Below are 23,670 nucleotides of genomic sequence, written 5' to 3'. Positions count from 1 at the left end.
TCCACTTTCTTGCTAACTGATAAAAACGATTTTAAAATCCCATATTCCCATGTTGATCTGGAAAATAAAGGCCGGTTGGAGCGGTGGTGCAAACGTGCTGCTTGCTGGAGCACTGCTGTGAAACAAAACCTAAAAACCACAGAATCATCATTAAAAGTAAATTGACCTCCATGATTTGTTTAAAAAAATAACCCTGGACCTTAGAGCTATCCTGATTGTTTTCTTTATTCTTGAAATTATCTCCCTTTAAGCAGAAATACTGATCCCAGTGGCTGTGGTGAGATTCCCTCTTGAAGAAAGCCAGATTCTGGTGCTGGTGCAGCTCTTCAGGCGCAAAATTAACTTCCCTGGGCTGTCTGTAGCACTTGCCTACAGCAAAGGGATTTTAACATCCTATTACTGAGCCAGTAACAGCACAACATTCCCTGAATCCCTGCCTCTCCAGAGATGGGGCTGGAGGGTCATGCCTAAGTCTTGAGGTGTGAATCTGGGGTGTAAAGGTACTTCAAATGCTCTGTCTCCTTGTGAATCCAAATCTGCAGAGAGCTGGGTGCCAGCTCTGCTGTGAGCAGCACTCTGCTCATCCTGGTTAGCTTGGGGAAGGAGGCACCCAAACCCTGCCTGTCCATAGTGACAGGAAAGCCTCACTTGCCTGAATAAAGTCTGGGGCTGCTGGATTTGCCATGTGTGGTCAGTAGATGTGATGATGTCCCCAAAGAGGTTGGAATCTGTTATGTGTGAAGCTCCAGTGGCACACTAGATTCTTGTTTTCTTCCTCAGTCTGGTAGGTGACACTATCTCACTAAACATACGGTGCTGCTGTGGCTTGGTGATAGGCTGTGAAAGCAAATGTCCTTGCAGAGCATTCTTGGGCAGCAATAAAATATCTGGTTGCAATTTGCTGTTGGTGTTAAATGGAGAACATCACTGACAACATGATAAAAATGGAACTGCAGAGCTGACATGGTGCTTTTAGTTCAGAAAATAAGAGGTGCTGTGTTTCATTACCATCTATTTTTAACATGCAAGGGGCTGTGGTATTTAGACGTAAAAAAAGACACTCTGGAGATTGTTTATGAAAATACAGATGTTCTGTTGTGAAACTTTAACACCAGACTTGTCACATGTGCCCAGAGTCATTGTGGCCAGTCCTGCTCCCAAGTGCTGTTGCCCAGAGCCGGAGGGTTCCCATGACTTGTGCTGGGACACTCTCCGCGGATGTGCTGTGTGTATTTACTGTGTGTCTTTGGTTCCTATGAGTGTCCTTTGAGCAATGTACTCCTTGATATTTTTGGTGTGGCCATCCTGCTGTGTGCCCATGCCCTGCATGGATTCAGCAGGTCCCCAGTGTGGAGGTTGCTCTCCATAAAGCTTTCGGACCTAGAGGGGTCACTTTTTTGCCCCTTTGTTGGGGGTCAGTTCTATCAAGTACAGGCACATTTCTAAAACCTTCTGTTGCCTCTTCTCTTCCTCAGACCTCAACAGCAATGGATTCATCTGTGACTACGAGTTGCATGAGCTGTTCAAGGAGGCCAGCCTGCCTCTCCCTGGGTACAAAGTGAGAGAGATCATCCAGAAGCTCATGATCGATGGCGACAAGAATAAAGATGGGAAGATTAGTTTTGAAGAGTTTGTCTATGTAAGTGATATTTCTGAAATGCCAGCAATTCTGGGGGTGCCCTTCTAGACAAAGATAAGGAAGACCATAGAAGAGGTTTTGAACCACGCTTCCCAGCCACTTACCCTAATCCTAATTTTCTTTCGACAAACTGATCAATTCTCAGGACTAGCCATGTAAAAATTTTGTACAGGTATCTGTGTATGATCAGTCCTTTGTGCTGCTATTAAAAGCCTTTAGATTTGGACAGAGGAGAAATATTGGTTGGTTTTTGAACAAAAACCAAACAACCAACCAGAAAGAATCCATGTATTCTTCCTATATGATAGCTTCATTGGAGGCCAAAATACTGTTTCCACATGAGGTGACAGCGGAAAAAAAAGACTTGCAATGATCCAAGTTTACAGTATTTATTGGAAGCTATTCAGTTTTTCCAGGCACAGAGATGAATGCTTGTTTATCCTGTGTATCAGTATAATTTCCTTTCTCTGTTTAATTGGACTGTGAGTATTTGCTGAAGAGTTGAAAGGGCATTTCAGAACACACTTGGATTTGTTAGGTGCTGATCTAGGAAAATTCAAATCTCTTGCCTTGAAAGGGAAGAACAGGAGTAAGGTGGTGGGACAAGTTGGAGGGTCTTTTTTAGTAGAAATAGGCCAGAATTTGAAAATTTATTTCTTTTTACAAAAGAGCAAGACTTCTGAGATAATGGTTCGGATGTACATTCTTCATCCTTTTGATGTTCTGATGACTGAATGCTGCAGGAGTAACTAAAGTATGCACAGTACATTGAGGAAGCTGTTTTCATGTCAATTAGTTTTCTTGATAGTTCTTAATTTATCTTTACTTTCTTTTCCTTAATTGTTTTCAGACCCTCTGAACTTTTTGAGTTCGGAGTCAACTAGTAAGTTGGAGTTTGCAGTTTGTAAACACTTGCATGCTGGGTGCATGTTTCAGCTGTTGGTTTGAGCTGGTCCATAACTCTTAACTTTGCACTAGGAAGTAAGAAATAAATCTCTTCTGTCACATTTGAAAGGTACCAATGATTGAATAAAGACAAAATGTCTTAGGGCAGCTGAGGTGTACATTAGCAGCACTGCTTAGCTGCATGATTTTCACAAACTGGACTCTAGCTCTGAGCATTTTTGCTGGAGTTTATGGTACAGAGAATGACACAAACTGACTTTACACTGGGGTTAAGTGACTTAGTGGTACCTCAGCATTAGAGCACATATTCTCAAGAAGATATGCAATACCAGTTATTAACCCAGGAAATTTTAAAATAAATAGATCTAAACCAAAATCCCAGTGGTTAAAGCCAATCAGCAGAAATCCCCCAACTTCTGGGCTCTCAGACAGATCTTCAGTCAGCTTTACCTGATCAACCTCTGCATGTCATCAGGAGATGATTTAACAGCACTGTATCATCATCTTGACTTGCTGTCTTCCCTGTGTTTGAGGGACAGGGAAGGTAAGGTGTGACAACTAGCAGCCTGGCCCTGTAGCGACACCTCTGCAGCCTGGTGTCCTCTCCTTTTATCAGAAGCACGTTGTTGTCCTTCTTTGCAGTGCTGTTTCACTGTCTTTTTCTGGGTAGTGTCTAGAGAACCTGTACACATTTCATTTGTCTTTTCAGCTTGGTTGAAACTAATTTAGTTTTGAGGGAATTACATTAGGCTTTCCAGCCACTGAATCTGTTTTTTTACTAATAGCTGCTCAGCTCTCTAGGACCTTGGGGCCAGTAACAGTAGCATCCAACCTGTGCAAATGGCACGTGCAGTCTTCCTGTGCTAAAGCATCCCTTCCACCCTCCAAAAGGAGAGTGTTTTGCCAGTTAGCCACAGCCTGCTGTTGAGTAAAGGGGAATAATCTTTTCCTGGAGCACTCACTGTTGTCCTTTATTGCAGATTTTACTGTTATATGCTTAAGGAGAATTGTTTTCTTGGGTTGTGGTCAAAGTCTTTTGTGTGAACTAAAGTCACAGTCTCACGAGCATCCGGCTTCTGCAGAAAGGTTAAAATTGCACCACAGCTTTCCAGAGTTTGACCCTACAGGATCTGCTGCATGTGTTACCTGTGCCCAAACTGCAAAGGTTTCATGGTTTTTTCTTGTAGTCTCTTGAAATCTACTTGTAAAGGTGTATATATATGCAAAGTACTTCATGCCTCATGCTTCTGTTTGAGTAGGCATTTGCAGTGTGTGTTTGAGAAAGTGGAGTGACTCTCTGCCCACCGTCCGTGTTAGATTTAATATCACTACACCCTTGCTAGGCCCTTCACATGTGCTGAATTTACTGTGAAGTTTGCTTTAAAGCTGAGAAGAAATAGTTCCTTCTGTGCTCCCTTTTTGTTTTATGAAGGTGAATTTTTCTTGTCTAACGGAGCAGTTTAAATTGTAGATTTTCCAAGAGGTGAAAAGCAGCGATATCGCTAAAACGTTCCGAAGAGCCATTAACAGGAAGGAAGGAATCTGTGCCATTGGGGGCACCTCAGAACTCTCCAGCGAGGGCACCCAGCACTCCTACTCAGGTACTGCTCTGCTTCCCACTGTTCTCTTGGGTTTTTGGAGATACTCTGCCAAAACCAGCCCATTTCTACCACCGTGCCATGTGCTGTGCTCTAGTTCTCTGCGAGCTGTCGTGTCAGGGTGAATGCAGGACAGAATTTATATGCTGCAAATTTAACAGTGTATAAGTTAAATGTGTTCTTATTTACTTTGTTAACTGTGCTTGCTTATGAAGTCCTTGTGTTACACTTGAGTATGATAAAGTTATTAAGTAAACACAAGCAAATAACAGTAGTATTCTGCTAGTTGTGAGAATCTTCTTTCTTTAAACTTTGTGTGACTAACAAAATGTGTGGTAATGATAGCAGGGCTGTTATTTCCTTGGACTATTGTACTCTGCTTCTTTTGGGAAAATCTTTGTTATGAAAAAAGCCTGTATTAAATTTACGATTGGTTATCTCAGAGGAAGAGAAATATGCCTTTGTAAACTGGATAAACAAAGCCCTGGAAAGTGATCCCGACTGTAGGCACGTTATTCCAATGAACCCAAATACAGATGACCTGTTCAATGCTGTGGGAGATGGGATTGTGCTATGGTAAGTCATGATGATTCCTGAATTACAAAAAAAAAAAAAAAAGTTAAAAATCAGCAAAATAACTTTGCAAAACTGTAGTTAGGGGAGTGTTCCGGGCTGCTTTTGTGACTGGTATGTGTGCGTAATGTTTTGCACGTATAAGAGCCTCAGTCTCTCAGGCTTTCATTGCCATTGTGTGATGCCCCCGCTTTGGTGCCAGCTGTTATTTTCATCCAGCGCATTTGTTTGGGTTTGAGACTGAGTTTGCTGAGGGGGCAGAAGGTGCTTTGCAGGAGCTGTCCCGGTGCAAACTCAGCCTGGTGCAAATGTGACAAACAGCCCATTCTCTTCTATGTTTAGGCAGACAGTGTCCTCTGTGGGAATGTTAGTGACCTTATTAAGCATTAACCCAAAAATGGATTTTCTGGGAATCTTGTTCTTTTTAATAACTGCATGAAGTAAATTAGGTGACTTACTCTGCTTCATGCTGAGAACAGAAGGCATCCAGGGCTGCTAAATACCAGCAACCTTCTGTATATGAGGTTTTTGTTGGCTTTATGGGTTAGGTTCATTTGTTTTATTGTAAGTGAATTAATATAGTGGAGAACTGGATCAACCTGGAATTTCAGTAACTTTGTATCAATACACAAAGTAAGTTTAAATGAGTTACCTGTTCTCTTTAATTTCTTTTACTTTTTAACTTTAGCTCGTGATGCATATTTTTAGTTTATTTATTTCCCAAATTTCAAGTAATTCATGGCTTTAGGCAATGACTGAACTGAGTAGGAAGTAGTTCGTAATATAAAGTTTAAATTTGCCATATTTTGTGTTGATTAAAAATTCATTGTGCTCACATGCTCCCCACTGAGCTCTCCAAGTGTTTGTTCTTTTTTGAGGCAGGTTTTCTTGCCAGCCGTAGTAAACCTTTACAATAGGAGGAAGTTTGTTTTCTTACTAGAATGTGCTATGGTTGTCAGCGGAGCAGAGAGTCCTCACTAGTTCAGGGACTGCACTGTGAATAATTCATGTGCTCTTTTTGCTCCAGCAGTTGAGATCAGTAGTGGCTGGGAACATGTTTAAAGTTTCAGGCTTAGCTATTAGTTACAAATACATTCTTGATCGTGTAAATATTAACTTCTGATATATGCAATTTCGATTTTTATGAAACAAATTACATAAAAACAAGCAGGCTAAAGGAAATGTGCTGTGGTGAATATTGTCACAATGCATTGAGTTTTGTTCAGATTAAATACTAAGTCTTGTTCAAATATCATTGGTTTTCCTCCTAACAGCAAAATGATCAATCTTTCTGTTCCTGACACAATTGATGAAAGAGCAATTAATAAGAAGAAACTCACACCGTTCATAATTCAGGTATAAAGCATTTCTGTATTTTATTTTCTGAAATTCATATTAAGATAGAATTAATGAATGTAGCATGGTGGCTCAAGGCATTATTGTGGAATATTGGAAAGGAGCAAGATTTGTAGCTTCTGTTTAATTATTAAATGCAGTTTTGTACCATGCATAATTGACACTTCTGTGGGCATGGCTCAAAAATGCTGAGTTAATGGCAAAATGGGTAAAGTGGCTGAAATGTTGTGCACATGTGATATCGCTGTGGTGATTATGTACAGCACTGTCTTTTTTAAACAGTGTGGTTATTGGTGTTGGCTATGAATCATTTCACACTAGGGCAGGTTGTTTTTGTGAGGATGCCTCTGTGTGTGTGTTGTGTGTAAATTAGCACTTCTCTAGCCTTATTTTTGTTGATGCCACTAGATGCATCTAACTCGGAGGCTGAAACTGAATACCAGAGGCTGAAATTAAACCCTGGTGCTTAGTTCAGGTCTTATTGATTCAGCCTGCTGCCACCACAGCTCCCTTAAAACTTCAGCTGGAGAGTGTTTCCCCTGAGCTGCTGCAGTTGGAGCAAGGACAAAGGGGAAGCCTCCACTCTGCTGGTGCTGGATGAAAGAGAAAGCACCATCTCCCTGGACTGTGTCTGACTGGACTTTGCTGTTTGCAGGAAAACCTGAACCTGGCCTTGAATTCTGCATCCGCCATCGGCTGTCATGTTGTCAATATTGGTGCAGAGGACTTGAGGGAAGGGAAACCCCACCTGGTCCTTGGGCTCCTCTGGCAGATCATTAAGATCGGCTTGTTCGCTGACATCGAGCTCAGCAGAAATGAAGGTAAATTAAATTCCGAGTGATTACTTCTAAAGCATGAACAGCGCAGCACTGCTTGTGCCGTCAGCCCCAGCCCTGCCACTGCCCCTTCCCTCCCTCCTCCCTGCTGGGAGAAGGATCGTCAGGGCACGTGCCGTGCCGAATGCTCTCCAGCCTGTTTGTAGCTGTGCAGCAGGTTCATGCAGGAGGGTTGTGCCATCCTGGTGATGTGTATCAGCCTTGGAGAGCTGGCTCAACACCAGTGAGTCAAGATGCAGCTTGGCTTGCGCCTGGCAGTGAATGACCACATAGCCTGGTGATGCCCTAGGCTGCTCCAGCTGCGGGTTCCTAACGGTGTTGGGTGGTGGCAAAAGCTGCTTGGATCCTTTTAGGGTTCAAGAGAGCTGCATATCTTTCTCAAAAAAAAAAAGTAAAAATGGGGGGCTTCAGCTCTGTGGTAGTTTCTTGGTTCTAAAATCCTCCTTGCTACTGTGAATGGTGCAGCTCGAGCTTTTGCTTTGTCCTTGGTGGTGGGAGACTGATGCTGCAGATCTCTCCCTGTGCTCACTTGGTTCTGCATGATAGCCTCCAAAATTTAAACTTTTCAAATCAGCTGAAGAGCTCTGATATTCCTGCATATGCTATCAAAGCATCCAGATGGATGGAGGGGCCTCAGTGTCTTTTATTTCAAGCTTCCCCATCATGAAGTGTTGACATTGTTTGGCTTAGATTGAAAATTCATGGCAAAGGAAGCATTGGCCAGCTGAAAGGGTGCTTATCTTGGCTCCGCTGGGTTTTTTTAATGGTGCTTATGAAACTGCTTGGAAGCACTTTTCATTGAGATAGAAGTGCATTTGCATTTAGCTTCCTGTCATCAGCTTAAAAAGACTGTACATAAAGTCCAGATAGTTTTGTTATACAAGAAAAGGGAAAATACTTTTTTACACATATTTTTCTAGATTGTTTATACTCCTCCATGTGTAGCAACCACCTCAGGAAAACTCTGCTAATACCCAGAATATTTTGACATAATCAGTTGTTGTCATATTCTGTTAGCCTTCTGTGAATGCTTACATTTTTGTCGGAGAGTCTTCTCACGCTTGTAACATAAACAGGAGTAGTTTTTTGCATTTCTCTCTGATGAGGGACAATTGATTGATTTCTAGCCTGGCCAGTAGGATGGAAAGGTGGTAACCTTGTTCTCCAATCCCTGGTCATTGTCCAGAATCTATATAAACAAAGTAATCAAAATAAAGTAGCCTTCTTTTGTTCTGGAGCTAGAATGAGAGTATAATTTTCTCTTTGTGTCTTCTAGCAGCAATCAGTAGGTGGTATTGTGCCCCTCTGAAATATTGCTGTAGCTCGAATTCTGGCATGCGGGTTTGACTCTTCCCTCACAATCATTTTTCTTACAGCACTGGCTGCCTTACTTCGTGACGGTGAAAATCTGGAGGACCTTATGAAACTATCCCCAGAAGAGCTGCTCCTAAGATGGGCCAACTTCCACCTGGAGAACGCAGGCTGGCACAAAATCAGTAACTTCAGCTCAGATATCAAGGTACCAAAGCTCTCCTGATTTGCTTGGGAGCTGAGCAGGGATGTGTTTGCCTGTGTAAATGAGGCTTTTCATCTTCAGACAGAACCTTTCTTACCCTAATTTACTGAGTGGCATTACCAGGGGGGTGTGGATACTCTATTTGAGGTCCAGCAGTCCTGTTCTCTCTGACCATGAAAATGAGCCCTGTGCTGAACTGTCTGTTTCCTCCAGTGCTGCTGTTGTTTTAATCAACTCTGAAACTGGTATCACATGTTTTCAAACGTCCTTAATCCATATTTTGGCAAAGATAATGGGGGGAAATGCTTCACTGGGGAGTGAGACTTCCACATACTCTTGGGAGGTGATGGCATTTCATGTAAAATGTCGTGGGCTGGAGAGAGGAAGGGAAACAAGATGTCTTATTCTTCACACTGTGTTTAGTAGGAATGGGAGCGGGGCCTCTTAAAGCTGCTCTTCACGTGTGAGTGGGGGCATGCAGAAATGCCTCCTCCTGCTGTTGCTGAGGACTCCAGGACGGTGTGGATGAATGTAGACGAGATCTCTGAAGTTAGGTTTTAGAAGAAGAGGTTTATTGTATGGGACGTGAGGCCTTGCTCAGAGCCGCCAGGCGCAGCTGTAGCGTGGCCTTGGAAGGTGGGGGAAGAAAGAGATAAGGAAATTCCAAGAGCAAAAGGCAAGAGGCAAGAGAGAGGAGCAAAGGAGAAGAGAACAAAGAGACAAGAGAGAGGCCCACTCTGCAGCCCCCTGATAAGGGGTCTCGAGGTGGGCTGTAACAGGCTGGTGCCAATGGGGTTACAGATACTTGATACTTCAGGGGGGGTTACATGTGTGGGATGAATCATACATAGGGGGTTGTTTTCACAGGCATCCAGCAGCTAGGACATCTCAGACATCAAAACTTACTTTCTATTCTATCTCAGTTAAGGTTTCACATTCTCAGAATCTAAGCTGTCATATTTCCAGGGCTTTCTGGCTTCATCCTCCCCAACAGGTGCACTGATGAGAAATGGAAGATGGTGACTCTGGGTCAGTGTGGGGCATCTGGACACTAGTCTCAGCAGTTTTGTGGAGCTTATTCACATGGCCAGCAGTTTCAAGGAGGGAGAAAGAAGATTGAGATTTTTTTTAAAAAAAAATTGATAATTGAGGTGCTTGGGGAGCATAGGTCTGATCTGTGTGTGCATGGTCACTTATTTCCAGCTTTAAAATTACTTACAGTTTTGCTGGCAGCTGTTGGCTTCTCTGGTGCATCCTCTAGGCTGCCATGATAGGGTGAGGTCTTCCTTAGTGCTGAGGACTAAAGGGACATGTAGTTGATAAATAATCACTACAGCTATTCTTCCTCCTGGTTTGGGACCATCCCTGGCCTCTCTCCTCTAAGCTCTTCTAGCTAATGCTCAGGCACAGAAGCAAACATTCAGACAGCTTATAATCAGCTTTTTACTTGGAATTTTTCTTCACTGGGCCATTTTCATTATTGCTGTGGCAGTAGGAATGGCTGCCTTGTTTAGAGGTTAGGGCTGCCTTGAGACATCTGGGGGCCATGAGTGTGAGCAGCATGGGGTCTTTGCCTCCTCCAGCCACTGCAGAGGTGGCTGTGACACCAGAGCTTATAGCAAAGGCAGCTTTCAAACAGTCAAACTGCATAATTGTCATCTTAAATATTTCTAACCTTTTCCCTTTGTTTCTTTTCCTGCTGCCTGGATTTCTACCATTGTGCTCTCTTTTAAGCTTACAGATTTTGGCAATTCAGTAAAGGTACATAAGCCAATTGTGCACAGTGACTTGTTAAAAATGAGCTTGAAATGAATTGTTACGGTGTATTCAACTGCTGTGTGGGAGAGCTGAATTTTCTTTTTCATTCATTTCAGGATTCCAGAGCCTATTTCCACCTCCTCAATCAAATTGCACCCAAAGGGCAGAAAGAAGGAGAGCCTCAGATTGATATTAACATGTCGGGTTTCAATGTAAGTATTCAGGCTGTCGTGTCCTCATCCTGCGGAATCATGAGCTACCTGTACCCTGTCGTTGCCCCATGACATCAGGGTAACCCGGTATCTTAATTTCTAGAGCGTGTACAGTGTCAGTGGCCATGTGCACACCTCAGGAGTGTGCTCATATGAGCGCTTGCTGCCAGCCTGGTCACTACCCTCGAATGAACAGAGGTGATGGATAAATCCTTTGTGGGCTTGCTGCCTTCGGGAGCATATTGACTTCTTTTGAGCCACCGAGTTCCAAGAGCATTAAAATTTTACAGCATGTCAGCTTGGGAAGCACCATGCTAAGAAAAATAGCAAGAGAAGCCATGACAATGGCACAGCAGCAGGGATTGGTGTGTGTGCCTCATCCCTTCGCTCGGTTAGCGACTGATGCCAAATGCGGACTTGTGATGTTGCTCCAGGTAGTGGTCAGGAGCTTCCAATCTGCTTTGCAGCCCGGTCTGTGCCGTGACAGCTCTTGTCCATTGCATCCCTGGCAGGAAAAGGATGACTTGCGGAGGGCAGAGTACATGCTGCAGCAGGCAGATCGGCTCGGCTGCCGGCAGTTCGTCACACCGGCTGATGTGGTCAGTGGCAACCCCAAACTGAACCTGGCCTTCGTTGCTAACCTGTTCAACAAGTACCCAGCACTTACCAAGCCTGAAAACCAGGACATCGACTGGACCCTTTTGGAAGGTGATGGCCGTATCAGTCACAAAATTAGCAGCGGGGGGACTATCTAAAGTAAACAGCTGTGTCACTGGAGGCTGTGCCCTGCAGAGGTATCTCCACTGAAGTAACACCTATGATTTGAGGCTTCAGTGCTGCAGTGGTTGTTTACTCATTTGGGGCAGATGAGAAGGGCACTTGGCAGCCTGGTCAACTGCTCTGACCCTGTTGTGGAGCCTGAACCTGGACGCACACTGCCCGCAGCCCGTCACTCACCATGCCGGGGATTTTGGTTTTGCCATTTCCTGTGATGGGCAAGAAAACCTCAGAAATGCAGTGAGATGTTCATAGGAGCGGTAATTGTTAGCACGACTGGGCTGTGGCAGCAGTTGGCTAACACCTATGTGAAAGATCTTCTTGCTCCTTTTTCTTGCAGAAAGTGTAAAAGGCTCTTCTGAGGCCTGAGGAAATCAAAATGATATCCAAGATTATATAGCAGGGCCACCCTCTTCCTTTGAAAAATATTATAGTAGAAAAAAACACTCTCTGCTTAAAACCTCCTGGTCAGCTCTGCTGCTGAAAGCTCCCTGCCTTGCAAGGTGGAAATCTCTTCTCAGCTTTGAACTTGCAGAATTTGCAGTGAACCTGTTTTCTGTCGTGTAGGAGAGACGCGCGAGGAGCGGACCTTCCGCAACTGGATGAACTCCCTTGGTGTGAACCCCCACGTAAATCACCTCTATGGGTAAGCTTTAGGCTCTTGGGAGACCCAGCTTTTTATTTCTTCTTAGGGTTGTTGTTGAAATTGCAACAACCTGTAAAGAATGGAAATGATTCATGATGTGACAAAGTCAGAGTGCACTCAAATCTCGAAACATTAGACTTAATCCATGTTTCCCACTTTAGTGATCTCCAAGATGCCCTGGTAATACTACAATTATATGAAAAGATCAAAGTTCCTGTTGACTGGAGTAAGGTTAACAAGCCTCCGTACCCTAAACTTGGAGCAAATATGAAAAAGGTAAACGTGTCAAAAGACTTTAAGGGAAGCCATGGACACTAAAAATTCCTGTTCGAGGCTTCCAGTCAAGTGAGTGTGTTTGTGAGTGATTTTTCTGTTTAAACTCTTGTCCTGTCTAGCTGGAGAACTGTAACTATGCTGTGGACTTGGGAAAGCATCCAGCTAAATTCTCCCTGGTTGGCATTGGAGGGCAAGATCTGAATGATGGAAACCCGACGCTGACACTGGCCTTGGTCTGGCAGTTGATGAGAAGGTAGGACCCCTCTCAAAGATGTGAAACTTGCAAATGGAGTACAGAATTTGGGAAGTTTCTTCCGTGAGAGCGTTGCAGCACCTGGAACAGGTCACCCGGAATGATTGTAAAACCTCTGTCCTTTGGGGGGTGTCTGAGACAAACATGGACAAAACTGGGATAGAGCTGCACCTGAGAGGCTGGAGCAGGTGCCCCTGGACAGCCTGTTGGTGGACCTGTGATTATCCTGTGACAAGGATCACCTCTCTCTCATCTGCTCAAGTCCAGTCCACAAGCAGAAACCCTGAGCAGGAACCATTACACAATTTTGTATTCTGATTTTTAATTGGAAATTGAGAGGGAAACATTCTGGGGCTGCTTTATATCCTTCTTTTGTGTTGGAATGGGGGAAGGAAGAAACTTAATAACAGACAAAGTTGATCTTCCTGTTACTTAGTCCTGAAGAATTGTAAGATTATGCAAATACGTGTTTGGAAAAAAGGTGCGTGGTAACTCCTAATCTGACATCAGAGGTCTGAATGCCAACTCCTGAGGTAATCCACACCTTTTAGGTGATGTGTTACCCCCATTGGAGCAAATGCTCAGTGATCAAACAGTTTAACAAGTGTCCTGAGCCCAGGCAATTTTGTGAGCATCTATTAAAGGACATGAAATGCTAGAAAGACTAAATGCTTTAACAGAAATCACGCTTCAGATGAGATACATGCATCTTTCTTTTTGCTAAAGAAGTTTAAAAAAAGACACCGAGCCCAGAGCTGGGACTATGTAAAGACTTTTCAAGCTGCCGTGGCTCATGTTGCATCCTGGCTGCATGGCTTTGTCCAGGCTCTGTGCCTAATCTTGTTCTCTCTGCTGGTTCTCAGGTACACGCTGAATGTCCTCGAGGACCTGGGTGATGGTCAGAAAGCCAACGATGAAATTATAGTCAGCTGGGTAAACCAGACCCTGAAAGAAGCTGGCAAGTCCACCTCCATCCAGAATTTCAAGGTGCAGATTCCCTTCTTGCCTACAAAAGGAGTGGAGTACCTAAAATTTTTTTCCTCAGCTGGAGGAACAGCAGGGGCGTTTTAGAAAGGAGTTACACGGGACAATGTTCAGTCTGTGCTGGGAACAGAACGGCTTCAAGCTACAAGATAAGAGACTGTTTAGTACTGCCTATAGTGGGAAATAATGTCAGGGGAGGGGAGTGGTCAGGATCTGGAGCAGAGATGGGAGTTGAGGTGCTGGTGAGCAAAGGGGCTGGAGCTGGTGTGCATTTGGAGGTGAGCATTGTGCCTTGGGCTGTGCTCAGCAGGGCAGAGCTGCTGCCTGCACAATGATTACTTCTTTGGATTTTCAGAGCACTTGCAGTAAATTGGAGTAATAATATTGTTTGTATTCAGGACAGCGGTGATAACAATATAACTCAAATATTCTTGGAGGGCACAAAAAGCAATGTTTATTGAAAGGCATATTCTCTACACACTTTTCTGATACACTGAACATGATTGGGTATTCAAGCCAATACCCCTTTGTAAACGTTTGTGCAAGTAAACAGGTTGGAAAAACAGAAGGTGCAAGATTAGAAATTCTTTAGAATGTCTTCTCCCAGCTCCTGTAGAGCAATCCCTGGGAAAGTCTATCTGACTTATTTTCTCACAAGCTGCCTGATGCCTAAGAAATTCCTCTTTGGCCACTGTCAGTTCCTACAGTGTTGTATTATCACCAAGGGTGAGGCAGCAGTTTGTTTTTCCCTCTGATCCACCTGGGCATAGTCACTAACAGTGCTGCTTTGAAAAGGCTCGTTTAAAACTTCCTTGGTTGCACATTGCAGCAGAATTGAGGTGAGAACTATGCTTTAAGGATCTGGACACTCATCTTTACTTCTCTGTCCCTGTATTCTCTAGGACAAGACTATCAGCACGAGCTTGGCAGTTGTGGATTTAATTGATGCTATCCAGCCTGGTTGTATCAACTATGACCTAGTAAAGACTGGTCAGCTGTCGGAGGACGACAAGCAAAATAACGCTAAGTAAGTTTTCTCTCTCTAAAGCTGTTTTGCGTTGGAGGCATAATGTTCTGGCCTCAAGCTGCAGGTGTTTTGACCACTGTTTATTGCTGTGGTTTTCAGCCCGCTTTTTACACAGGCAGCACTTACTGAAATAGAGTTGCTCTCCTTGCCTGTGACGCTGGAGGGAGCAGTTGGCTGAGCTCTGGCTTGCTGAGAGAACTGCAGAGCAGCTCTGGCAGTTCTTAGCAGTAATACTCTATTTCTCACCTGTCTGTTCAGGCCTTTGAAGTGTTCAGCTGGTGGCTTAGAGTTTTGAAATGGAACCCTTGTATGTCTTACGTCGTGTTGAATCATCATAGATTGTCAAGTTTAAAGTATGCCTATTAAAACATACCTTTGAAATGTGTGTTCTATGACTGTTCTGCGGTGGCAGAATGACAGCAAAATTTCGGGCAGATAATAGTCTCACTTTGTTATTCATAAGGAGCAAAGAGAAGAGGAAATGTTACACGATTTTATCCTACATTATATATGCTATTAGCCCTAATAAATATTAATTAAGATTATTTTCTGTCTGTTGGTAAAGTGGACTTGACATTCAAAGGTCAATTTGCACATTAAAAACACTTTACAGTGGAAAGGCAAAACAGCAAATGATGGGGAAAACTTGTAAAACAAAGGGATGTGGTGTGATCAAATTGTTCCACACCTTGAATCCTAATAAAAAGCAGGGGATATTGTGTTGGATGGGGCAGGATTTGAGTTGTCGTTTACTGGTAGCAGTCTCGGTGCTGACCACCTCATCTTTCCATGGTGAATAGGTATGCTGTGTCCATGGCAAGAAGAATTGGTGCCAGAGTTTATGCTCTTCCAGAAGATCTTGTGGAGGTGAAGCCAAAGATGGTCATGACCGTGTTTGCCTGCTTGATGGGCAGAGGAATGAAGCGAGTATAAAAGGGATAATCCATGTAAAGAAAAAAAAAAAAAACCCGTCAAAATGCAACAAAAACCCAACCTGCCACCCTGGATGCATGAGTAGCAGATCGGATGTGACCACGTTGAAATGCTGTTGGCCTTGGAACTGTTGAAGTTCAAAGGACTTTGTTTTGCTTTGCAAGACAAATTTATCAAAATTCTCAGGGGGAGGAGTTTTAACCAACAGACATGCTCTTTTCCCAAAGGAAAGTTTAACTTATCAAGAGCTCACAGAAATGCATTCATAGCAGACCTGCATCTTGCAATATTGCTCTGGAGCTGTTTTCACTCCATTGTTTCTCAGATACTTGACTGTGGTTTTTTTACCCTTGAGGGCTCTAAGGTGGTTGGTATGAGTTGTAATGGAAACAAATCTAATTTCTATCTGCAGTCCACTTTAATTTCTGTCATACAATCCAAGCATATTTTAGGTTTGACCACATCCTTAATTTTGCAAATGAAGCTACAGTACAAGTTGGGACCTGCAGGCCAGCTCGCAATGCTAAATGAGAAATGTGTAATTAGGAAGATGTACTTCCTCTGGTATTCTTTGTACATGGTGCTTTTTTGTACATCTCTTTTGATTACTTTACAAGTAAAGCATGGCAGTTCTTTCTCTTGCTGCTTATAAAATGGGGATTTTTTTTGTTTGTTTGTATTTTAAAGTTATGCTACATATGATAATACCACCATCCTTTGACCTCTTGCAGTAACATATGATCATGTTGCCGATGGCATGGTTATACCTGAGAATGGAAGTGAATGCATTTTTGTATGCATCTTGTTTCAGTTCTGTGCACCTAGAAAATAATTTTTACAAAAATCTGCATGAAAACTATAACTTTTTTATTTAAAATGCTGTTAGATACAAAACCTTGCTACATTGTGGAGAGGTTTTGTGCAGGGAAGAGGCAAATGGTGTAAACAGCAGAGTTCAATAAAGTGAACAGCAAATGTGCTGGAATATGAAACTATTTTTACAGATAAATGGAAGGATGCATTGTTGCCAAAGAAGGAAGATGCTGTATCCGTAGGATTTAATGTTCTCTTGCTTTGGCAAGCTGTTTGCTATATTTTGAGATCATATTGCTATTCTGAGCTATTCAAAGTGATGTAATATGGTGGCAAAGCATTAGTTGAAATAAAAATGTTTAAATACACGCTTCTCTCCTTATTTGCACCGACCCAACGTGGCAGCCTGTCTTCACTTGCAGCTGGTGCTTCTGGGCTGCAGTGCCACACACAGCCTTTCTTCATCTTTAATGGCCTGATGTAAATCTGATATAGGTGCTGGTCCTTCAGAGCATGTTGAGGGGTTGGTGCTGCTGGGAGCACAACAGGGAAAGGTCCCTTGGAAGCAAAGTTTGTTTGAAGCAGCAGCTTCTGTATTGTTGTGCCTTGGGGGCTTCAGAGATGAACATATGTATGAGGGCTAATTGAGTGAAAGGGACTTAATTTTTCTTTGTGTAGGAGATGAAAAAAGGGGCAAGGTCAAAAGGAGGAATTTGACAGGGAGCTGAAGAGGGGCTGGGGCACCTGGGAGCAGATGAGCCAGGAGCCCTGCCTGCTGCAGGGGTGATGGCACTGGCTAGGAGTGCTCCCTGCTCCGAGTGTGGAATGCCAGCAAACCATCCCAGTGATTCCTGCATGAAGCCTTGTGCAGAGCTGGCTGGAAACTTTCCACTGGTACAATTTTTTCACAAGAAAAGTATGTTAACAAAGCTTCCCACAGGAAATTGCATGTTTTCACTCAAGATGGAGCGATATACCGTAAGTAGAGTCACAGCCATCCCACTGAAACAGTGTTCTGGTGATTTATGGTGCTGGCTGGGGGCGTGGTGTAATTAAGGTCAAAATTCTTGGACTTTGTACTTGGCCACGTGCATCTGTCCTGTCTTGTCTCTTTTGCCTCCTGGTACCAGGTTAAAGGGGGAGAAGTGGGTACTTTGACTATTACAGAACGAGAAAGCATCTCCTTGTGCTGGATGTATTTAAGAAAAAAAAGTTTGGAGTCCCAGCAAAGCGGATCTCTCACACTGAAGGTCCAGTGCAGAGCAATCAGGACAAACTCAGTGCTTTCTCTCCAGAAAACACTCTTAATGAGCAGGTTTTCAAATAGTTTTGTCAAACATACCCAAAATTTCCAACAGGAGATGCAAACTTTAGCAAATTTCCTTCTTCCTGCAACTCTTTTTGCTCTTTAATATTAAATTACTTGCTGGTATTTATACTTCATTTTGCTCTTCATTTACATGCTTTTTGTTTTCAAGTTTTTTCTAGCAGTGTCAGCTTTGTTCATAATGATTTTTTTTTTTTTTTTTTTAAACAGTTGGACTTGCTGCTTCCCTTGTGGGTGCATGTTGTCCTTACCCTTAATATTAAGGTCCTCCTTCAAATGTCTTTGCAAGCTCAGAGTGCCTACTCAGGGCCTGTGCTTTCTGGCCTTTTTCTTGTATTCCTTGCAAGTTTCATTTTTGTGGATTAAAAATGTAGCCGCATGCTCTGCCTGAGCATACTGTGTATAACTTGTTAAATATTTCTATGACTTTTTATTGTAGCACAGAGGAAGCAATTTAGTTGTGCTCCTGTTACTGTTTAATGAGGTGGTGGGGTCAAAGTGGAAGGAATATTTTCTCAAAGCGTTCTTGTCCCTATAAAATTTTCACCTATTTGTATTATTTAATGGAAAAAAAATTTGAATCTTTTAGGGACATGAGAAATTGCTGAGGTGGACTTTGCTCGCTCTTTTGCTTCTGCCTTTTTCTGTTGCAGCTTGATAGAGAGGAATGCAAAATGAAGAAAGCAGCTGGATTTTTTTTCTACTACTTCTCAAAGTATGTGAAGCTGAGGAAAGTGAGGATGGTGAAACAGCACAAACAGTGTAAGCCAAAATTTATTTTGTTGACCGTTAAGGACTTTGCACAAACCTAATCACAAACATAACGAGGACGCAGCATATGTGGTTTCGTTGTGAAGCCCCACTTCGTCCCTTCCCTGGTGTAACAGCAAAGGCTGGTCCCACTCTGCACTCCATGGCAGGATTCCCATGTCAAATTGTGCTGGTTTGTGTGTTTTCATCCCTAAACAAGGGTTTATTTCTCTATTACCTTTTATCAGCTTGGGATAATTCCTCTAAGGACAGGGACAAATGTGGTGTGTCTGGTACACATTCCATTGCTTCGTTCTGCGAGCACCAAGTAAACATTGGATAAGGGTTTTTAATATACCTGCACAAATGGAAAATTCCGTTTGGGAGGATGGAGAAGGCTGATCTGTGTCTCCCAGCAGCTGAAGGGAGGCAGACAATGGAATTGGGCTGTGAAAGAGCTCCTTGGCGGCATGCAGGGAGACACAACTTGTACAGACCATTCCTGAGACAAATAACCTCTTTGCAGGGATAAATGCAGACCCACGTTGGCCGAGGTTCAGTGCTGTGAGGAACAGCTGAGTGATAAAATGTTTTATATGGTGGTCTTTTTGCCCACACCTCCAACACTGTTGCACATTCTGACACAGAGATCCCCGTGTGCCCGCTGTGGGAAGGTGTACTGATGGACCTGTGGGAATGCTGATGGACTGGGCCTTTTCTAAGGACACCAGATGTCCTGGAACCTGTGCAATTTATTTCTATTTCAGCAATACTCACAATATGCCCAGTATGGGCTGGGCAGAGGAAGGCAGCCCTTCCCAGGGCGGTCACACCTGGCTGTGGTCAGTTGGGAAATGGGGAGGGCTGAGGGGAGCATGCTTCCCAGTTCCACATCACCAGCACAAGCCCCAGCCCTGAACTTTCCAATGGGAGCACTTGCATTGAATTTTGACATTAGCATTTCAGATTGGAGTATTGCGCATGAATGAAATGACTTATTCCTACATAATAAAATCCCTTTACTTCCGTACAAAATCCACCTGCCATGAAAACCGCTGTTCGCAAACAAATTCCAAGAAAATAAATACGTAGCCTCCCCTTTATAACTGAAACACCGTTAAGACGTGGCCGCCGCGGTGCCCCATCCCCTCTCATTGTACCACGTGTGGCAGGCAAGTGCCAGCAGCATGAGCTGGCCGGGCAGAGCCGGGGGCCTGGGAGCCACGCTGGTACCAGCCACCCTGCACTTGTCTTCAGCGGCCAGCTCCGGTGGCATGGTGCAGTCCCCCAGGTCCCCAGGGCGGGGCTGCTCAGGTGCTGTGGTGTTGGGAGCGCCCAGGAAGGCGCAGTCCAGCCCCTCGATGACAGCCCGGCGCGGGGCCGTCCAGCGCCAGAACCAGAGCATGCTGCAGTCACACCGCCAGGGGTTGTGGGACAGGAACACGTACTTCAGTTCGGTCATTTCGGCGAACAGGCGCGCGGGCAGGGAGCTGAGGTTGTTTCTGCTCAGGTGAAGGAAGTGCAGCTTGTTTAGGTGCAAAAAGGCGGAGTCTGAGATGGCGGAGATCTGGTTGTTGTTCAAGTACAAGTTTCTCAAGTTGAGCAGTCGTCTGAAGGTGCAGCCGACAGCAGCGATTCTGTTGGCTTCGAGGTGCATGGTCTTGAGCTGGATCAATCCTTCAAAAAGCTGATTAGGCAAATCAGTGACGAAGTTGTGTCCTAGATTTAATGTGCCCAGTCTGAGAAGCTTTGCGAAAGCTCCATTTTGAATCATCCATATCCGATTCTTCCGGAGATTCAGATCGTACAGGGTTTCCAGGTCCTTCAGGGAATCTCTGCCGATGGCTTCTACGTGGTTGCCTTCCAGGGACAGCCTTGTGAGGCTGGAGAGGTTCCTAAAGGCTTGTGGAATGTACCGCATGTTATTGAAGGCTAAATCAAGGCTTTCTAAAGAAGGCAAGTGTGAAAATAGAAGTGGGTGGATTTCAAAGATATTGCAGTGGGACAAATCCAGGCTGATGAGGTTTAATAGTCCTCTGAAAGTGTTTGCGTGCAGGTGGGTGAGGCGTGAGTTCCTGCTGAGGTGCAGCTCTTGCAGGCTGCTGAGAGCATGGAAAGTTCCTGGGGTCAGGAAAGTCAGATTGTTCCCGTCTAGCCAGAGGCTGTGAAGGAAAGTCAGGTTTCTGAAGGTGTTGGTGTTCAGAATCCGCAAGTAATTGTTGGAGAGGTTTAGCGAGATGGTGGATGCTGCTATTTCTCCAGGTAGGGTTTTCAGTCCAGCTCTGTTGCAGAGGATGGTCTCTTCAGGTGTACATTTGCACATGCTTGGGCACGGATTGGAGACATTCAGACTCAGCCCAGCCTTTGCTGCACAAGTAAATATAAATATAACAAGAAAGAACATGCCGGCCACACATCAGCCACAGCATCTAATACCTGATGGATAGTAGAGAAGGAGACAAGAAAAAGAGCATGTACCTTTTGGGCAGGTGAACCGCTGGCATGGCAGGGTCAGTTGGACTGTGCACTGTGAAAATAAATCAGCTGGTTCTTCCTGCTGCAGCCCCGTGGGGATTAAGTGTTTAGGCACGTTAAAGCTGATTAAGTGCTGCCCTGAGAGGCAGGGAGACTTCTCAGCCCAGCATCATGCTCTGATAGTGAATTTTCCCACCTCCTGCCCTCTGCAGACAGCAACAGGTAGCAGATTCCCCTGGCAGCTGTCTGGGAGAGGCTCCCACTCAGGGGTTATCACCATTCTCAGAGGCTGCTTGGCAGTTGGCTCAAAAAAACTGTTCTTGGAGGAATGTTTGTGATTTTCTCCAGCTGGATCTTCAGCAAAGGCAGTGGAAGGTGGCTCTGCCATCCAGGTGTGAGGTGAGGGCTCTCACCGCAGCGTGGCTGCACACACTGACATCTGCCCCAGGCTCATGGAAATGCAGCTGTGACCGAGCCCTGAGCACAGCCTTGGCGATGGCTGGAACCCCTCTGCAGTAAGATGGGAGACTGCCAGGAGCTGTGCAAGCCTCACATTCTCTGACAGCTGGGGGATCACAGGGGAGTGCCGTGTCCTGGCTGCGTCCCGGCCTCTTCTTGGGATAAGCCCTGAGCCATCCATGAGTGGTGAAAGATGAGCTGTGTGGTTGAAACAAGGGGCACCCCAAGGCACACTGTCCTTCCCAGGACACTGAGTGTCTCCAGCAGGTCTGAAGATGCCACTGAGCAACTGGAGCTGGACTTGAGTTCTTAAAAGTCTGTGTCCTTGCCCCTGCCCTGTTTTTCATCCTGTATCCACAGTGCAAAGGGAAGGTGCATTTGGGGGCTTGATTGATGAACTCAACAGCCAGGGATCAGCAATCTCTAGACTCATAATTCTGCTGGAGGACCAGACCCAGGGCTTGCAGCTGATGTGTCATTAGGCCAGCCAGTGACACAATTGCTGCTCTTGTTTTTTGTCACTCTTTTAATTTTTCTTTTCCACTTCTCTCTGCTAGAGTTCTCATGTGTTCTTATGTGCTTGAAGAAACTTTTGTCAGCCCCCTGCCTTCCAGCACATTTCCTTGCTCTAAATTTCTTGGTCTGTCTCAGCTTTTTTCTTTTTTTTCATGATTTACAGGATTGGGTTTTCTTTCTCTCCCCTGTTCTACTAGCTCTGTCCAGACAGTGGCTAAACCCCCAAATATACAGTATGCCCAACAGTAAGTGTGACCTGGACAAGTTTGCAGCTCTGTTGTTTTCTCAGCAGAAGCAGATTATGTTTCCTGTGCTGTTAAATCGCTATGTTGGCTTCAGCTAGTTCTGTTTTCTTCTTCATTTTTTCGAGCAACAATCCCCTGAAGAACAGCATCTCCCTGGAAGCTTGGCCAGGATGATCATGTTGTGTAATGGAGACCATCTTCCAGCTGTAAACAACATCACTTATTCAGTTAGACAGGCTTTGGTGCAGTGTTACTGGGGGCCAAAATTTGGTTTCCACCAAGAGCAGCAATGCTGGCACCGTGCCCAGGGGCTGGTCCTGGGAGCCCCAGAGGAAGGTGGAAACGTGCACTGCTCCCTCCATCCAGCTGATTGTTTCTGGTGTCAGGCCAAAGGTTTTGGTGGGTGAATCTTTGTTTTCTTTATTCCTGGCTCAGCTGGGACTGCTCCTTTGAGGACATCACCTTGGAGGGGTGTCCTGCTGCCGGGATCTCCATGGCTTCTCTTGCCTCCTGATGCAGCACAGCTAGGAATATCCATCACTCTGTGACTTTGTCAGTGCAGCCCTGTGAAGGAGACAGGTTTCTGTTGAACTCTGTGCAGGACAAGTGAGCTGCACTGTATGTTTAGGAATGCTCTTGCCTTTGGCTGAAGTTTGAAGTTTGAAGCTCAGGCTGAAAAATGTGGATCTCTTGCTCTGCTGTCCTTTTTATTCTACACAGGTTTTATTTTTGGTTGTAACTTTTTATCCTACACAGGCTTTATTTCTGATTGTAATTCTGGTTGTAATTCCAGCAGTGTTACCGTGTTCCAGCCCCTAGTTAAGCCCAGTGCTCTCTGTAACTCTCCTTGATTTCATATTAGAGATTTTCAGCCCAAAAGCATGCAGCTCTTGGAGCCCACTGCTGCCAGATGTTGCTTAACTGGATTAAAACACTGTGGTGGAACAGGACCACACAGCTGCAGAATGTTTCCTTGCTTTAGAGCCTATGGGGCTGAGGAAGCCCACAAGTATCAAAGTGACCATGTTTTTACACTATGTCACAGGTTCAATTCCAGTTTCTCCCTGTAAAGATTCCACAAAGCATGGAGGTACATTCCACGTTGGCAGCCCTGGCTGCAGCTGCCCTTGGGGTGGAAGGTTCTGGGTTTTTTTCCCTACCTTTTTTAACAAACCTTCCCTTTAAGGTCAGTTCAAGTATTAGCATCCTGCTCTTGGGTTCTCTTTTCCAGGCTCAGCTCTTCGTGTTCCACGTGCAGGGATTTTGATTGTCTCCCTCCATCTGCTGGTAGGGTTTCTGGAGCGCATCAAGGGTTTTGGCTGAGGTGGCTCGTCCACCCAGCTTCAGTGGAAAAGATGAACCACTGCAGGTCTCCTGCTAAAATGTATTCCACCCAACACATGACCATGGCTGTGTTTTTGTCTTTTTTTCAGTCACTGATTTATCTGACATCTGGGATTTATAGCCCAGCACATTTCCTTCAGAAATTGTTTGCAGCTGATGTCAAGAGCCTTGCCTAGTGCTGTAGGTTTTAAGGAGATGAATTCTCTTTAAAAGATTGAGGCAGCAGTCAAAACATCTACTTTGGGATGGTCTTGCTGGTCTAATAAGTTAAAAGAGCAAGGTTTGCTTTCTTTAGTCTTTTTTGTTAGGAAAAGATGGAATGAGCAGAATCACTTAATAGCTTTGTTGGTTTAAAAATTGACTAAATAAGGTGGAATACGCAAGTGTTGGGAATAATCTGACACTCCCAAGGCTTTATCTCACTGGTAAACTCTCTTTCACATGTATCTTG

The 23,670-nt window shown here is 44.5% G+C and overlaps 2 protein-coding genes across 4 annotated transcripts in view; one reads left to right on the top strand and one right to left on the bottom strand.

Annotated features, from left to right (window-relative positions):
• Positions 1–16,471, top strand: part of PLS3 (plastin 3) — a 51,988-nt gene extending 35,517 nt beyond the window's left edge. For all 3 annotated transcript variants that reach the window (XM_040089665.2, XM_040089669.2, XM_040089666.1), the window contains exons 3-16: positions 1,476–1,639; positions 4,017–4,146; positions 4,587–4,719; positions 5,991–6,072; positions 6,728–6,893; positions 8,285–8,427; positions 10,299–10,394; positions 10,907–11,102; positions 11,739–11,817; positions 11,979–12,093; positions 12,213–12,346; positions 13,210–13,333; positions 14,233–14,357; positions 15,158–16,471. In XM_040089665.2, coding sequence (XP_039945599.1) covers positions 1,476–1,639; positions 4,017–4,146; positions 4,587–4,719; positions 5,991–6,072; positions 6,728–6,893; positions 8,285–8,427; positions 10,299–10,394; positions 10,907–11,102; positions 11,739–11,817; positions 11,979–12,093; positions 12,213–12,346; positions 13,210–13,333; positions 14,233–14,357; positions 15,158–15,290 — 1,820 coding nt within the window. In that variant the 3' untranslated portion in view covers positions 15,291–16,471. The remainder of the gene's footprint in view (positions 1–1,475; positions 1,640–4,016; positions 4,147–4,586; positions 4,720–5,990; positions 6,073–6,727; positions 6,894–8,284; positions 8,428–10,298; positions 10,395–10,906; positions 11,103–11,738; positions 11,818–11,978; positions 12,094–12,212; positions 12,347–13,209; positions 13,334–14,232; positions 14,358–15,157) is intronic.
• A 2,826-nt stretch (positions 16,472–19,297) lies between these two features.
• LOC120765850 (nyctalopin-like) lies at positions 19,298–20,584 on the bottom strand. The gene has a single exon (XM_040091043.1). It carries the CDS (start codon positions 20,582–20,584, stop codon positions 19,298–19,300), a length of 1,287 nt encoding a protein of 428 aa, XP_039946977.1.
• Between the last annotated feature and the right edge of the window lie 3,086 nt (positions 20,585–23,670).

The sequence above is a fragment of the Hirundo rustica genome, chromosome Z, assembly GCF_015227805.2.
Source record: "Hirundo rustica isolate bHirRus1 chromosome Z, bHirRus1.pri.v3, whole genome shotgun sequence".
Taxonomy (NCBI): domain Eukaryota; kingdom Metazoa; phylum Chordata; class Aves; order Passeriformes; family Hirundinidae; genus Hirundo; species Hirundo rustica.
The sequence above is the reverse complement of the archived record's forward strand: the minus strand, read 5'-3'. Positions and strand labels throughout refer to the sequence as shown.